This window comes from Somniosus microcephalus, chromosome 8, assembly GCF_052327205.1.
Source record: "Somniosus microcephalus isolate GS21.2 chromosome 8, FLI_Smic_1.0, whole genome shotgun sequence".
Classification (NCBI taxonomy): domain Eukaryota; kingdom Metazoa; phylum Chordata; class Chondrichthyes; order Squaliformes; family Somniosidae; genus Somniosus; species Somniosus microcephalus.
Genome location: NC_140994.1, coordinates 18,051,934 through 18,068,400, shown reverse-complemented (window position 1 = coordinate 18,068,400; position 16,467 = coordinate 18,051,934). Strand labels below are relative to the sequence as shown.

Genomic DNA, 16,467 nt, shown 5'->3' with positions numbered 1-16,467 from the left:
TTCCATGTGCCCTAATTTTGTTCACCAACCTTTTGTGTGGGACCTTATCGAAGGCCTTCTGAAAATCCAAATACACCACATCTACCGGTTCCCCTTTGTCTACTCCACTAGTTACATCCTCAAAGAACTCCAATAGGTTTGTCAAACAGGATTTCCCTTTCATAAATCCATGTTGACTCTGCCCAATCTTACTATTAGTTTCTAAGTGCCCAGTTATTGCATCCTTTATAATAGATTCCAGCATTTTCCCAACTACTGATGTGAGGCTAACAGGTCTGCAGTTCCCCGTTTCCTCTCTCCCTCCTTTCTTAAATAGCGGGGTTACATTTGCTATCCTCCAAACTGCAGGAACCGTTCCAGAATCTATAGAATTTTGGAAGATGATAACCAATGCGTCCACTATTCCAATGGCCACCTCTTTCAAAACCCTAGGATGTAGGTCATCCGGTCCTTGAGATTTATCGACTTTTAGTCCCATTAATTTTGCTAGTACTGTTTTTTTACTAATAATAATTTCTTTAAGTTCCTCATTCTCACCACATCCTTGGTTTTCTCGTATTTCTGGGAGGTTTTTTGCGTCTTCATCCGTGAAGACAGAAACAAAGTATTTATTTAATTTCTCTGCCATTTCCTCATTCCCCATTATAAATTCTCCCGTCTCTGACTGTAAAGGACCTACATTTACCTTCGCCAGTCTTTTCCTTTTCACATACCTATAGAAGCTTTTACAATCCGTTTTTATATTTTTCGCTAGGTTGTGCGCATATTCCATTTTCCCTTTCTTTATCAATTTCTTGGTCCCCCTTTGCTGATTTCTAAAAAGATCCCAATCCTCAGGCTGACCGCTTTTTCTGGCAACTTTATAAGCTTCCTCCTTTGACTTAATACTAGCTTTAATTTCTTTTGCTAGCCATGGTTGGATCACTTTTCCTTTTGGGTTTTATGCCCTAGAGGAATATATGTTTGTTGCAAATGATGCATTATTTCTTTGAATGTTAGCCATTGTATGTCCACCTTCATACCTTTTAGTGTAGTCTCCCAATCTACCATGGCCAACTTGTCCCTCATACCCTTGTAGTTTTCCCTGTTTAGATTGAAGACATTAATTTCAGATTGGACTACATCACTCTCAAACTTAATATAAAATTCAATCATATTATGGTCCCTTTTCCCTAAAGACCCCTTTACCACAAGATTATTGATTAGCCCTTTCTCATTACACAGTATCTGATCCAGAATAGCCTGTTCCCTGGTTGGTTCCTCCACATACTGATCCAGGAAACCATCTCGCATGCATTCCAAGAATTCGTCCTTCACACCATTAGTGGTAATTTGATTTGCCCAGTCAATATGTCGATTAAAGTCCCCCATGATTACCGTATTGCCCTTGTTACATGCACTTCTAATCTCGATTGATACTGTGCCCTACATTACCATTACTGTTTGGTGGACTATACACAACTCCCACCAATGTTTTCCGCCCTTTGCTGTTTCTTAGCTTCACCCAAACTGATTCCAGTTCTACATCACAATCTGCCGAGCCAAGATCTTTTATCTCTACCGTACCGATCTCATCCCTTATAAACAGCGCTACACCACCTCCTTTTCCTTTTTGTCTGTCCTTCCTAAATGTTGAGTACCCTGGAACATTCAGTTCCCAGCTTTGGTTACCCTGCAACCAAGTCTCTGTAATGGCAATTACATTATACCCATTTACTTCTATTAGTGCCATTAATTCATCCACCTTGTTCTGTGGAGATTTAGCGCAAGTTTACTCTGTAAACAAGCTATAATTTACGCCTTTGAAGTACGACAGGTTTGCAAAAGGGATGGTCCAGGATGTAATGCAGGAGCAGAATTTAAAAAAGCAGAGATTAGGAACAGATCACCAGATGATATAGATTATGTACTGTACTGGGTTGATATCCTGGTTAGGTTGGAGGATAGATCTGGAGTGGGGGATGGGAGGTGGGGGAGGATTTGGGCCAGATAAAGGGAGAAAAATGCGGGCCTCGGCCAGCTCTACGGCAAAGATGAGGCCCCAGTTGGGGTAGAAGATCCAGGGAGGGTGCAGGCTAAGGCTGAAGCTCAGACTGGGCCTCAGGTCAGATATGGGGTGAAGGAGATCCGGTGCAGGGCGTGTTTAACGTCAAGGACTGGTTTGGGCTGGCTTTGGGCGCAGTGCTCAGACTGGGCACGGATTCAGACTGAGCGTTGCCCCTGCTAAGTGCAGGAAAGTTTATCAGGACCGATGGCGAGAGTTTCGGCAGCCAACTGGTTCAACTAGATCACTTGAAATGAACAGACCAACACTCAAATTTTTAAAAATAGATTTACAAGGGCAAATTCACTGATCTCACACTGGGATTCATGCTTAAAGTGAGTTGGAGATAGAGCTATAACACCGCAGTGCCAATTTCCCTTTGAACATAGCTCCTCACGGAGCGGAGCATTACTGAATCTACCCTAAATTATACAGATAAACCAATCTGGTCAGATGTTTAAATCCAAATATAATTAACAATAAATTATTTAAAACATTCCACTGTATTGTAGTTGTAATAAATGCCAGGTAATTTCTTTGTAATGTTTTTATAACAGTGCCTCTCAAAATTCTCATGTTCCATTTACAGTAATCACAGAATCATACAGCACAGAAGGGGTCCATTCAGCCCTTTGAGTTAGTGCCGACTCTTTGGTAGAGCTCTCCAATTAGTCCCACTCCCCGGCTCGTTCCCCATAGCCCTGCCATTTTTTTCCCCTTTCAAGTATCTATCCAATTCCCTTTTGAAAGTTATTATTGATTACTATTAATACTATGATCTGGGACACTCTCTGCCGAGCATGCAACATTATAGTTGGTAACTGCTCAGCTCCCAGGGATCCTGTTAGAATGAGGGTTGACGGTGTTGTTATGGTTAGCTCACATACATGAATGGGTTTCAGACAGGTGGTGCCAAACACACAGGAAACGAACAAAAAAGTTCAAAAGGTATTAAACGCAATAGGCTTTTGTTCTCTGTGGGCCATCTACGAATTATTTCAATTCTTTTGTTGCAATTGTTCCCTAATGACTGTTATACATTCCATTCCTAGCGTACATTATGTGTAGTACAACGTGCATGGTACTGTGTGATAGCAGGTGATCCTTACAGAATGATCTGTGTCCAACCCCAAATGTGGGTCACCTTGCGCTGTGCTAAGAGCTGGGATGACCAGTCTCTTCTCACTGGGCTTATCGTCCTTCAACGGCCAGAACAGCCGAGTTTAACTCAACCCCTCTTTTTCAAATGAGGTGACAAAAGACCCTAGCATTAGGAGCAGGAGTAGGCCATACTGCCCTTCGAACCATTCAATAAGATCATGGCTGATCTTTGACCTCAACTCCACTTTCCCGCCCGATCCCCATATCCCTTGACTCCCTTAGATTCCAAAAAACTATCAGTCTCAGCTTTGAACATACTCAACGACTCAGCATCCACAGCCCTCTGGGGCAGAGAATTCCAAAGATTCACAACCCTCTGAGTGAAGACATTCCTCCTCATCTCAGTCTGAAATGGCCGACCCCTTATCCTGAGACTGTGACCCCTGGTTCTAGACTCTCCAGCCAGGGGAAACAACCTCTCAGCATCTACCCTGTCAATCCCCTTCAGAATCTTGTATGTTTCAATGAGAAATGTGGGGATGTGTGCAACTTAATTCCAGGACAGGTTAAAATAAGATTGAATGAATGAATTATTTTTCTTACCATTCAGTGAGTAAGGAAGGGAATCGTCCATCCTGAACGAGCGTTGTTGAAAATTCCTCTTGATGTCCGCCAGTCCACCATGGAAGCCATAGAGTGTGGCGGTGTAGATTTGATTGTCTGTGAAAGAGCAGATTGTGGCGGTTTTAGGCCAGTATAAAATCTCTGCTCCTAACTTGAAAGCAATTTTTGAAGTGCATGATTGCCCCTGAGAGCAACAGAAATATTTCTGGGAATCAGGAGTTCATGAGGCAAGGTTAAGGAAGTTCAGCTAGGTTTCTTTAATAAAGAGGCGACTGAGGTGATCAAATTGAAGTCTTCATGACAATGAAGGGAATTAATAAAGGTTATCCAGGCAAATTGGTCGCTAATGCCAAGGGTTCAAATACCAGGGGATGCAAGTTAAAAATTAGTAATATGGAAAGTTCAACAGAACTTTTTCACCCAAAGTATACAGGATTGGGGAATTGGTTACCATAGAAGCTCTCCAAAGTGGGATAGCATAAGTTCTCAGGATCTCAGGGATGCTGGCAAGGCACATTTATTGCCCATCTCTAGGTGTCCTGATGGTGGTGAGTGCCTTGACAATTGAGTGGATTGTTATCAAATCAAATCAAATCAAATCAACTTTTATTGTCATTGTTAGTGCACAAGTGCAGTACAACGAAATGTAGGCTTGCGGCTCCCAAGAGTGTACATTTAGATTAGATCTTAATGCCAATTCAGAGGGCATTAAGTCAACCACATAGGTTGTGGGACTGGAATCACAAGAAGGCTAAAACCAGAAAGGGGGGGAGGGCAAGTTCCCTTCCCTGAAGGACATCAGTGAGCTAGTTGCATTTTTACAACAATCTGGCAGCTTTCGTGGTCATTTTTTCTGGTGCTAGCCTCCAAATGACCAGATTTGTTGGCACTGAGTTTCAGAAGTGGCTACGGTGGGATCTGAATCATTAGTCCACCACCATAACCACTCCACTATAGTATCATAATGAGGCAACTAGATGCATTCCTGGTGATAAAAGTATTAAGGGAGATGGTGGGAAGGTAGGTAGGCGGCAGTGAGATGTACTAGAAAGGTACTGACTTGATAGTCTTTTCCTTTTCCTACAAACTTTTATGTTCTTCTGTCAATGGGTTACCAGCTCTAGGAAATCATTTGCCAAGCAAAAATATTCTTATAAAACAGGATGGTTATTCATCAGGACTCATATGGAAGGCTGGGTAACCAGGACTGGCAGTAATCTCATCTTGTTCTTCACATGAAGCCACACTGTAAAGAGATTACTGCCTAGAAGTCACCGTGCCCATTAGGTTTTATAATATGTCTTTGATGCGGCAGTTTTATTTCATTCTCACTCGTGGTGGTTTCGCCACTGGGTGTCCCGGCAGACACTGATGGCCAGGTTGTAGCTGACTAGTAACGAAAACCTCACTGCAGGGTCAATAACTGCCCCACAGTCACCGCGAGTTTACTGAGTGACAATTGACCACGTTTCCTGAAATGAGGAGCCCAGGTGAAGAAACATAGAAACATAGAAGATAGGAGCAGGAGTAGGCCATTCGGCCCCTCGAGCCTGTTCCGCCATTTAATGAGATCATGGCTGATCATCCAAACTCAGTACCCTGTCTCTGCCTTCTCCCCATATCCCTTGATCCCTTTAGACTTAAGAAATATATCTAACTCCTTCTTAAATATATTTAATGAATTGGCCTCAACTGCCTTCTGTGGTAGAGAATTCCACAGGTTCACCACTCTCTGGGTGAAGAAATTCCTCCTCATCTCAGTCCTAAATGGCTTACCCCTTATCAGAGTCATGGCCCCACAGGACAGGGAGCCACGAAGGTTGAAGGAAAGTAGAAGGTGAGGTGAATCAAGAGCTGGAAGATAGGTGACGACAGCAGGCTTGAATTTTAAAAGGCCTGCGAATTGTAACAGGAAGGGAATATTAAAGAAGATCAGAAGTTGTGACGGCCTGGGAAAGGATGAGTTAGAGTAGGGCCCTGTGTACTGATTGCATCACAGTGAGAACATATGAACCTAAGAAATCGGAGCAGGAGTAGGCCATACGGCCCCTCGAGCCTGCTCAATAAGATCATGGCTGATCTTCAACCTCAACGACAGTTTCCCGCCTGATCCCCATATCCCTTGATTCCCCTAGAGTCAAAAAATATATCAATCTCAGCCTTGAATATAGTCAACGATTCAGCATCCACAGCCCTTTGGGGCAGAGAATTCCAAAGATTCACAACCCTCTGAGTGAAGAAATTCCTCCTCATCTCAGTCTTAAATGGCCTACCCCTTATCCTGAGACTGTGTCCCCTAGTTCTAGACACCCGAGCAAGGGGAAACAACCTCTCCGCATCTACCCTGTCAATTCCCCTCAGAATCTTATATGTTTCAATGAGATCACCTCTCATTCTTCTAAACTCCAGAGAGTATCGGCCCATTCTACACAATCTCTCCTCATAGGACAACCCTCTCATCCCAGGAATCAATCTAGTGAACCTTTGTTGCGCCACCTCTAAGGCAAGTATATCCTTCCTCAGATAAGGAGACCAAAACTGTGCACAATACTCCAGGCATGGTCTCACCAAAGCCCTGTACAATTGTAGCAAGACTTCCTGCAGGGAGGAGGAGAAACATGTATTAGGAGCTTAGGAGGAGCAAGATAAGAAAGCTTAGAGCAGCAGTGACACCAATAGAATTGATAAAATAGAACTAAAGAAGGGTTGCTATAGAGATATAAAGCATAGGAAGAGAGGAGCAACCATCAAACAGCATGCTTTTAGTAATATTTTGTATGCTCTTAATGGACACCTTAGGGGTAATTTTCCAGCTTCACACTCCTACTAGGGAGCACAGAAGGAAAATTCAAGTGCTAGCTATACACGATTTTCCGACCATTTATTTAAGTGGTCAGACACTGCCTGAATTTCAAATGCCATTGAATTGTGAACCAGGAGCACCGTTGGAAAATTACCTCAATTAGCTTGACCTTAATAGCGAAGTACAAATACATAAATCAGTAGAGTTGAATGTTTGCATCCTACCTACAATGAGGCCTGTGTATCCAACTGTGGGGTCGTAAGGGCATTTCTCTTTTCCCTCAAAGGTCGATGATAAAGTGAAGTTTTCAATCTCCTTGATAGTCGGGGGGGTGGAAAAGAATGAGATCAAAGCGGCATATACAACTGTCGAAGACATGCAGTGCAGGAGAATTGCTTTTGCCATCAATGCCAGTAACTACACGCACAGAAGAAATACTTACAATGTACGCGCAGTGAGGGTGAAAGGCATACGTCCCACAGGTATATAAATGAGTTTCATTGAATCTTTTCAAAAAACGGATATAGTTATAGCAGTCCATCTGCAAAGAGCACAGAGGATTTCACAATCAGGCTTGGAATTTAAATCTCCAAAACATTCATTCAATCTGTGTCAAAGTTTGACACCGAGCCACAGAAGGAGCTATTAGGACAGATCTTGGCCAAAGAGGTAGGTTCTAAGGTGCACCTTAAAGGAGGAGAGGGAGGTAGAGAGGCGGAGAGACTTTAGGGAAAAAGTTTAGGGCCCAAGGCACGGCCACCAGTGGTGGAGCGATCAAAATCGGGGATGCGCAAGAGGCCGGAATTGGAGGAGCGCAGAGGTCACGGAGGGTTGTAGGGCTTTAGGAGGTTACAGAGATAGGGAGAGGGGCGAGGCCATGGAGGGATTTTAAAACAAGGATGAGAATTTTCAAATTGAGGAGATGCCGGGCCGGGAGCCGATGTAGGTCAGCGAGCACAGGGGTGATGAGTGAACGGGACCTGGTGGGAGTTCGGATACGGGCAGCAGAGTTTTGGATGAGTTCAAACAAGATTAATCCCTTTCCCATACCTCAGTGGACCCCCGTTTTGCTAGACAATCGGATCTTTTAGCTGGCACAGCCTCCCATTGTATCTGTTAACAAAAAAAACATTGAAACACGTTAGTGCAACAAATTTAAATTTCTGTGAAGAAATACGTGAGAGGCAGCACTGAGTGTTTGCACATTAACAATCAATGTTACAGAGTGGGGACAGATGTAGGCTCAAGTTCAGCTCTGCTCAATCCCTAATCAGGGTCAAGTGGACGGGACGTTGCGCTGGGACTCCACCGTCTCTGGGCGTTTCCTGGTTGCTTTGTAAGGTCCGCCCCTTTCAACATAAATGCTGGACGGGGTGGAGCCGGAGTGGGGGGCGGGCAGGGAATTCCGGCTCCTGAGGCCAGAAAGGGGGGGTCACAACATTCCTGTTGAGGCTAATTCATCAAGTGAATGGAGCTGCACTGACCTCCACCATATGTAAGGTGCCCCTCCGCCCCCACCACCACCCCGCCCCGCCCACTAGTAAGGTCCAAGCCAGGCTAGTGGCTTAGGCCCGCAGAGAGTGCAAACGCCTTATTTAAATTTTTGCCCCTTGCTCAGGAGGCTGAGCGGAACATGGCTGGGGTCGGGATGTGGGGGCTGTGCCAGCCCCCACTAACAGGGCGGGCAAACAGTGGAGTCTCTGTTGGCAGGGCGGGCACCAGAGATGTGCTGGAGGTGGGCGTTTGAGGTTCTCTCCCAGTGACCCTGCAAAACTCCAGCAGGGCCAGCACTAGCAGATACAACCATCAGGAGCGTGTCCTGTAGATTTTTAGCTCTGGTATTTTCACTACCGTGTAGTTTTCCTCCCCTCCCCCACCCTGACCCTGCATCCTGCCGTTTGCCCCGCTCATCTTCTCGCCCATATGGTCTTTCACGCTCTGCTGTGGCTTCTCCTTATGCTCTCGTCTCTCTCCTCCTTCCCCGCTTAAGCTCTTTGATTATGACGGTTACTTCAGCCCGGCATTGGTCAGCTGATCGCAATGCCGGTCTGCTTCTGAGCTCCACCTGTTCCTCAAGGTCCTTGAACCCGCACCCCACCGCCCCACCCCACCACCACCACACCGCCCCACCCCGCCGCCCTCTGCCACCTGCCAAGTCCTTCGACAAGTGGCGCCTGTGATCAGGAGGACCGCTAATCCTCACTCCCGAGAGCCTCTGACTGAGCTGCCTCTCCTTCTGCCCCGCCCATTGTCCGGGGCCCCAGTCTCAGTCTGTCCCCTGCCCAAAGGGGCAATAAGCCACTGCTGCCCGTGATCAGCTGACCAGTCCTAGGCTGGCATTGCTCGCCACTTCCTATGGGCCATGGCCTCCAACCAGCCCGTTATCCACCAATCACTGGTTGGCCAGTCTTAAGAACATAAGAAATAGGGGCAGGAGTAGGCCATTTGGCCCTTCGAGCCTGCCCCGCCATTCAGTAAGATCATGGCTGATCTTCTACCTCAACTCCACTTTCCTGCACTAGCCCCATATCCCTTGTTTCCCTTAATATCCAAAAATCTATCAACTGAGCAGCCACAGCCTTCTGGGGTAGATAATTCCAAAGATTCACAACCCTTTGAGTGAAGAAATGTCTCCTCATCTCAGTCCTAAATGGCCGACCTCTTATTCTGAGACTGTGACCCCTGGTTCTAGACTCCCCAGCCAGGGGAAACATCCTCCCTGCATCTACCCTATCAAGCCCTGTAAGAATTTTATATGTTTCCATAAGATCACCTCTCATTCTTCTAAAATCTAGGGAGTATAGGCCTAGTCTCATCAATCTTTCCTCATCAGACAATCCCCTCAGCCCAGGAATCAGTCTGGTGAACCTTCGTTGCACTCCCTCTAAGGCAAGTATATCCTTCCTCAGGTAAAAACTGTACGGGCTCCTCCAATCACCGTGCCCAGTGTGGGGAGAGCACGCCAATCAATGCTCATTATCGTTTTGAGTATAACATTTATAAACCTAATGGTTTCTAATGTGTCTCTAGTCGCGTTTTGTACAGCATTCACCAAAAAGAAACTTAATGCTGCATGAATGTTACCTCAGAAAATCCACAATCTGGATAGAATGTTTTTCTTTAATATAGAGGGGAATAAAGTTAAGTGGAATATCATCCTTCAGTTGAAGTCATTGCTGCCTTGATGGCCTCACTGAGACTACAAGATGTTCTCCCAGCTGCGAAGTGCTCTCTATAAATTTGCCAGCTGTCTAGAGTGAAGTAGTGCCATGTCTACTACCAGAGCCAAACAGCGTGACAAGTTTACCATAGGCCGCTCCGTTATAAATGGAGACTTAGGAATTTATAACAGAAAATGTAAGGAGAGAAAGTATGGCTTTAAAACGGAGACAGAGTTACGTCCGCACGCTCTGGCCCAATTATCCCTGCCCGCTAACCTCATGTTATAAATCTCATCATCAAGAAACTACTTATGAAATAACGCTGGACGGCCAGCTGGTGGTGCCGTCCAAGGAGTATAAATACTCGGGCGTGGGCCCCAGCTTTCCAGGGACATTTTGTAAGACAAGAAGCTAGTGAAATACAACTAGACTTCCATGTTCTGAAACAAGTTGATTAAAGCCTTGCTTTATGCTCAAACCAAATGCGTAGTGAGTTTTATTACGTCACTCCACTTCACTCGAAGGCTTTGCTCTGCATTCCCTGTGTGCACCACCAAGAGAGGTCAGCCAGTAAGGGATAATTGGTATTCCTGTAATAGATGTCACTCATTGCGAATCACCGCTTACTCTTACTGTGGAACGCGCTGCCTGAAAGGGCGGTGGAAGCAGATTCAATAGCAACTTTCAAAAGGGAAATTGGATAAATACTTGAAAAGGAAAGAATGTGCAGGGCTACGGGGAAAGAGCCGGCCGGGGAGCGGGACTAATTGGAGAGCTCTTTCAAAGAGCCAGCACTGGCACGATGGGCCGAATGGCCTCCTCCTGCTGTGCTTTACGATTCTATGATTCTTACCACTTTCATGGAGCTGTCGCCGATGTCGCTCATATTTAGGGCAAAAATGGCTCCTCTTGCTCCGACATAAAGGACCCCCTGTTCCTCCTCAAGCCAGAACGTGGTGTAGTTGCACACGGTGTGACTGAATTGCTTGTAATCAAGTAAATCTACAAGAGACAAAAAATGTGTTTGGAAGATTAATTTTCAATGCACATGTCAGGAGAAGATACGGCAGTGGACGCAGAATGTATTCAGTGACTAACAGCACCGAGCCAAGCAGCAGTAAAGGCATTACAACTAGGAACATAGCAATATAGGAACAGGAGGAGGCCATTCAGCCCCTCGAGCCTGTTCCCCCATTCAATTAGATCATGGCTGATCTGTTTCTTAACTCCATTGACTCGCCTTGGCTTCTTAACCCTCAATACCCTTGCCTAACAAAAATCTATCAATCTCAGCTTTGAAATTTTCAATTGACCCCCCTAGCTCGACTGGCTGTCAATCGGAAGCACAATTCTGACCCTGACACGCATGATTGTGAGGTGATGAATGGTAATGCAGAGAAACTGGATATCTTTCTCAGTTTGTTTTAAAGTCTTCCTGTAGTACTGTACATAGGTGAATATTTTCCATTGCTAATGGAAGGGAACAGTCATGGGACAACACAAGAATCTTCAGGAAACATCCAGTATCACAGCAAGCCTGTGCCTCTTTGATCGATCAACTGCGGCAATCTCCTTCTCACCGCGTCTCTTAAAACTTTCACCAAAGAAAACGTTACCTGGAATTTATAGCACCGAAACAGGCCATTCGGCCCGACAGGTCATTGCTGGTGTTTATGCTCCACATGCCCAACTTCCTTAACCTTTCCTCATAACTGAAATTCCTGATCTTTGGAACCATCCCCGTCATTGCCACCATATCACCTCAAGGATAATAATGCCCTTCCTATGATCTTCTTCCTTCTCCTTCTTAGGCAGTCCCTCGGAGCCGAGGATGACTTGCTTCCACATTAAAAATGAGTTCGCAGGTGACTGATGAGTCCAATGCGGGACCTACAGTCTCTGTCACAGGTGGGGCAGACGGTGGTTGAAGGGGCGGGTGGGTGGGGTGCTTGGGTTGACGTGCGCTCCTTGCGCTGCCTGCGCTTGACTTCCGCTTGCTCCCGGCGAAGAGACTCAAGGTATTTGGCGCCTTCCCGGATGCTTCTCCTCCACTTTGTGCAGTCTTGGGCCAGGGATTCCCAGGTGTCGGTGGGGGGTGTTACACTTTTTCAAGGAGGCTTTGAGGGTGTCCTTGAAGCATTTCCTCTGCCCACCTGGGGCTCTCTTGCCGTGCCGGAGCTCTGAGTAGAGCGCTTGTTTTGGGAGTCTCGTATCGGGCATGCGGACAATGTGACCCGTCCATCGGAGCTGATCGAGCGTGGTCAAAGCTTCGATGCTGGGGATGTTGGCCTGAGCAAGAACACTGACATTGGTGCGCCTATCCTGCCAATGGATCAGGTAATCAGGAAGGCACAGTACGTCAGAGGGGGTCTGACCAACACCTCACACAGCAGCCATACCACACCCCTTGAGGCAGTGACAAGTCAACAGAGAAAGACTATTTCCTCTGGTCGAGGAGTCAGTGTCAAGGGGCCATCACTTTACAGCAATCACAGAGAGAGTGAGGAGGGAGGTTAGGAGAAAATCCTCGACACAGAGGGTTGTTGGAACGTCAGATACTTTGCCACGGGGAGTGGTCCAGGCAGAGACCATTTATTTTTTTTACCTATAAAGGGAAAATTGGATAAAGCAAAGGAAAATCTTCTTCTTCTTAGGCAGTCCCTCGGAACCAAGGATGACTTGCTTACACACTAAAAATGAGTTCTCAGGTGACTGAGGAGTCCAATGCGGGGCCTCCAGTCTCTGTCCATGAGGGCCCTGACATTCCAGGTCCCGAACTTCATTTTGATGGGTGGAAGATGCCTGTGCGTGAGTTCTTTTAATGTGGGGTGGCCGTTGCACACCAGCTACCACACGGGCTTGACAGAGTAAGGTCTTGGTCCAATGGCATGGGGATCCAAGACGATTGGAGACCAGGCTCTGCTACATCGGCCTAGCACACACACAAACACATACTCCTACCGTCACCAAAGATCAAAAACCAAAACCAAAAGGCACAAAAAGACTATGGGAAGAGAGTAGGGTGGGGGGGATTCATTTTGGATTGCTCCAGCCAAGAGCTGGAACAGACACAATGGGCCAAATGGCCCCCCTCTGTGCTGTAATCTTCTACACTTCAATGTTGTCACCACTGTGGTGAAATGCAAGAGTATAAAGCACACAATGTAACACACTTTCCAGCACTCCACTGACTAAACTCTCACATTATCTGAAATAAAAACAGAAAATGCTGGAAACACTCAGCAGGTCAGGCAGCATCTGTGGAGAGAGAAACAGAGTTAACGTTTCAGGTCGATGACGCTCACATTATCTCTACGGAAGGGAATGAGAGGGGACCTTACAGAGGTGGATAAGATACAAAATGGAATAGCAAAGGCTAATAATCTTGGGCACTATTTTAAGTTAAACCACAACAGCAGGACAAGGGGACACAGGTGGAAACAGGTGTCAGGAAGCACCTCCTAACAGAGTGATTAATACCTGGAATGATCTCGGAGTAGAAGGAGATCTTCCACTGGCAGGAAGGTCGGTAACCAGAGGACACAGGTTTAAGGTAATTGGCAAAAGGACCAGAGGGGAGATGAGGAGAAATCTTTTTTTACGCAGCGAGTTGTTGTGATCTGGAACGCGCTGCCTGAAAGGGCGGTGGAAGCAGATTTCAAAAGGGAATTGGATAAATACTTGCGAGGGGGCAGCGGGCGATGGGACTAATCGGACAGATCTTTCAAAGAGCTGACACAGGCTCGATGGGCCGAATGGTCTCCTTCTGTTCTGCATCATTCTATATGGTCTACGGCGCAGCAGTGATATCCACCCTGCTGTATGCCTCAGAGACATGGACCATGTACAGCAGGCACCTCAAAGCACTGGAGAGGTACCACCAATGCTGCCTCCGCAAGATCCTGCAAATCCATTGGCAGGTTAGGCGCACCAACGTCAGTGTTCTTGCTCAGGCCAACATCCCCAGCATCGAAGCTTTGACCACGCTCGATCAGCTCCGATGGGCGGGTCACATTGTCCGCATGCCCGATCCGAGACTCCCAAAACAAGCGCTCTACTCGGAGCTCCGGCACGGCAAGAGAGTCCCAGGTGGGCAGAGGAAACGCTTCAAGGACACCCTCAAAGCCTCCTTGAAAAAGTGTAACATCCCCCACCGACATCTGGGAATCCCTGGCCCAAGACCGCACAAAGTGGAGGAGATGCATCCGGGAAGGCGCCGAATACCTCGAGTCTCTTCGCCGGGAGCAAGCGGAAGCCAAGCGCAGGCAGCGCAAGGAGCGCACGTCAACCCAAGCACCCCACCCACCTGCCCCTTCAACTACAGTCTGCCCCGCCTGTGACAGAGACTGTAGGTCCCACATTGGACTCATCAGTCACGTGAGAACTCATTTTTAATGTGGAAGCAAGTCACCCTCGGTTCTGAGGGACGGCCTAAGAAGAAAATAAGAGCATTCTATGAGTAGGGCGATGAAAGCAAAACCTCTGGAGTCAAGACACAGTTAGTTGCTGTGAGAGAGAGGGTCGTACGGAAAGGTGAGCTCGATCCCTCATCTGTAGTTAATTTTGTTACTCAACAGGCCTCCTGCTCTTATTCCATTAAAGTAGACTTTTTGACTTAAACATGGGGCCCTCCTTGAACCTTTCTCGCAACATCAGGATGTATAACCTTTGTACCCCAGCAATAAGCCAAATTTGGAACTAAATTTTAAGATTAAAAAGGAAAATAAACTGAAATGTTGAAAATCTGAACTAGAGATTCAGCTCCCACATGGAGCGGTTGAGGCGATAGCATAGATGCCTTTAAGGGGAAGCTAGATAAGTACATGAGGGAGGAAGGGATAGAAGGATATGTTGACGGGGTGAGATGAAAGTAAGGTGGCGCATAAACACCGGCATGGACCTGTTATGCCAAATGGCCTGTTGTAAATTCTATGTAATTCTACGTAATGCTGGACATAAACTGCAGGTCCCATCTGATAAGAGAAAAGTGGGTTAATGGGTCGGAAACCCATCGTCAGACTGACTCCGAGAGGTTCTCTACCCAAAGCATTAATATATTGTTTCCCTTTTCAGATGCTGATGTTGCTGTGTTTTTCCTGCATCTTCCGTCCTTATTTTTAGAGTAACTGGGTCACTGCCTTGTGTCTCGCTTTGAGCTGACCGTTCTCTTCCCCTGTTACTCCCAGCGCACAGACGGGAGACCTTGATTCCAGCTGCGTGGGCTGGATGGAGACTCAGGCCCCAGAGATAAAAGCGCACGCTACACAGCCTCCTAGTAAAGATCAGGTTGTAAAGCTGAACCAGAAGGAACACAACAAAAGCTTCAGTGTACGAAGAATTACTGTTCCTGTCCATATACTTTCTTCCCTGGTCAGCTTCGTGGAGGTAGGTTTGGCGCACAGTTCCAGGGCATAAATTGTGACTAGTCCATTGGCAGGGCTACACTCTAAAGCTTCTGGTGAATTGCTTCTTCCTTCTATTTACAATCCATGCACTCCATTACTTAGCAAGCAGAGCAAGGACAGCCTTAAAACATAATTAGTGTTGCTAACAATTAATTTTCCCACAGGGATTACAGCTATATAAAAAAATCTATAATGTGTTAAAAGTTTTGTGCTTCTTAAAGGAGGCTGTTAAAATGGGCAATCGGGACACTCTCTTATTTTAAACATCCAGTGTTCACATCAAACACTCCCAGGTTGATTATAGCACAGGTTTGTCGCAGGCTCAAGATCCTTCTACTCCGTCTCTACATGGTACCATAACCCAATCTTCAGAAGACCTACCCCTGTTCAGCATTGCTCCATTTCCCACATGCAGCCTCTCGGAGTGAGATTGCCAATTTATTGTTAAATTAGGGATATAAAATCCACTAGGAACTAGGTGGAGGCTGCCCATTTCATATGGATTTCTCCAGGCAATAGGGGGAGGAGATTTACCATCCAATGATCTGAACTGGATTTCAACCCAGGTCTGAGGGACACAAGGGCGGCATGCCAACCCATTGGGCTGGATTTTCATTGAGGAGTCGGGTAGGAGGCGGGACTACAACTTTTGGGGTTGTAGTCCCGCCTCCATCGAGTTCTAGCCAACCCACGCGATTTTGACTTGATTGACCTTGTTGAACCCGCCCAGCGGGCTCAGCAGGCCAATTAAGGGCCACCCGGCTACAGGTGACGTCACAGATTGACATTTCATCTGTCAAGACCTTATGACAGATGAAATATCAGCGTTTCACAGCTGTTTGAAGCTGTCAAACACTGACAATCTGTACTCCAGGTTAATTCCTTCCTCTCAGGATGATTTAGAGATCTCCCCAGAACAGAAAGCTGAATGCTGCAGATTTTGACAGCTGACGGCCATTCTGCTTTCTGTGCCGGTGAGATGAGGGACTCCCGAGACCTGAAGGAAGGAAGGCTGTAAAGGTAAGTAAAGGTTAGTAGAACTTCTTTAAACACTTTACACAGACCAAACACACTTACCTCTGCACTCATGCACCCCACACTCACCTGAACACCGGACCTCTCGACCCCTCCAAGCCCTTCATCTCGACGGCCCGCCTCGCTAACTTAGCGTGGTTTGGAGCCGTCGGGAATCCCACATTTCAACAATGAAAATAGGGATTAGGCTAAAAACTGCCTTTTAACTACCTGTTAACAGGCAGTTAATTGGCACTAATCCCCTTCCCGCTCGGGGAGGCGGGACCCAGTGCGGGGCGGGTACCCGCCTCCTTT

General features: G+C 46.6%; 1 protein-coding gene across 2 annotated transcripts in view; it reads right to left on the bottom strand.

The window, feature by feature from the left end:
* sema4gb (sema domain, immunoglobulin domain (Ig), transmembrane domain (TM) and short cytoplasmic domain, (semaphorin) 4Gb) overlaps nt 1-16,467 on the bottom strand; it is a 222,921-nt gene that overhangs the window by 95,966 nt on the left and 110,488 nt on the right. For both annotated transcript variants that reach the window (XR_015079180.1, XM_085994307.1), the window contains exons 3-7: nt 10,587-10,735; nt 7,623-7,685; nt 7,015-7,113; nt 6,797-6,887; nt 3,749-3,865 (exon numbers count right to left, since the gene is read on the bottom strand). Coding sequence is in view for 1 of the 2 variants with exons in the window: in XM_085994307.1 (XP_085850433.1) it covers nt 3,749-3,865; nt 6,797-6,887; nt 7,015-7,113; nt 7,623-7,685; nt 10,587-10,735 (519 nt within the window). In the remaining variant the exon portion in view is untranslated. The remainder of the gene's footprint in view (nt 1-3,748; nt 3,866-6,796; nt 6,888-7,014; nt 7,114-7,622; nt 7,686-10,586; nt 10,736-16,467) is intronic.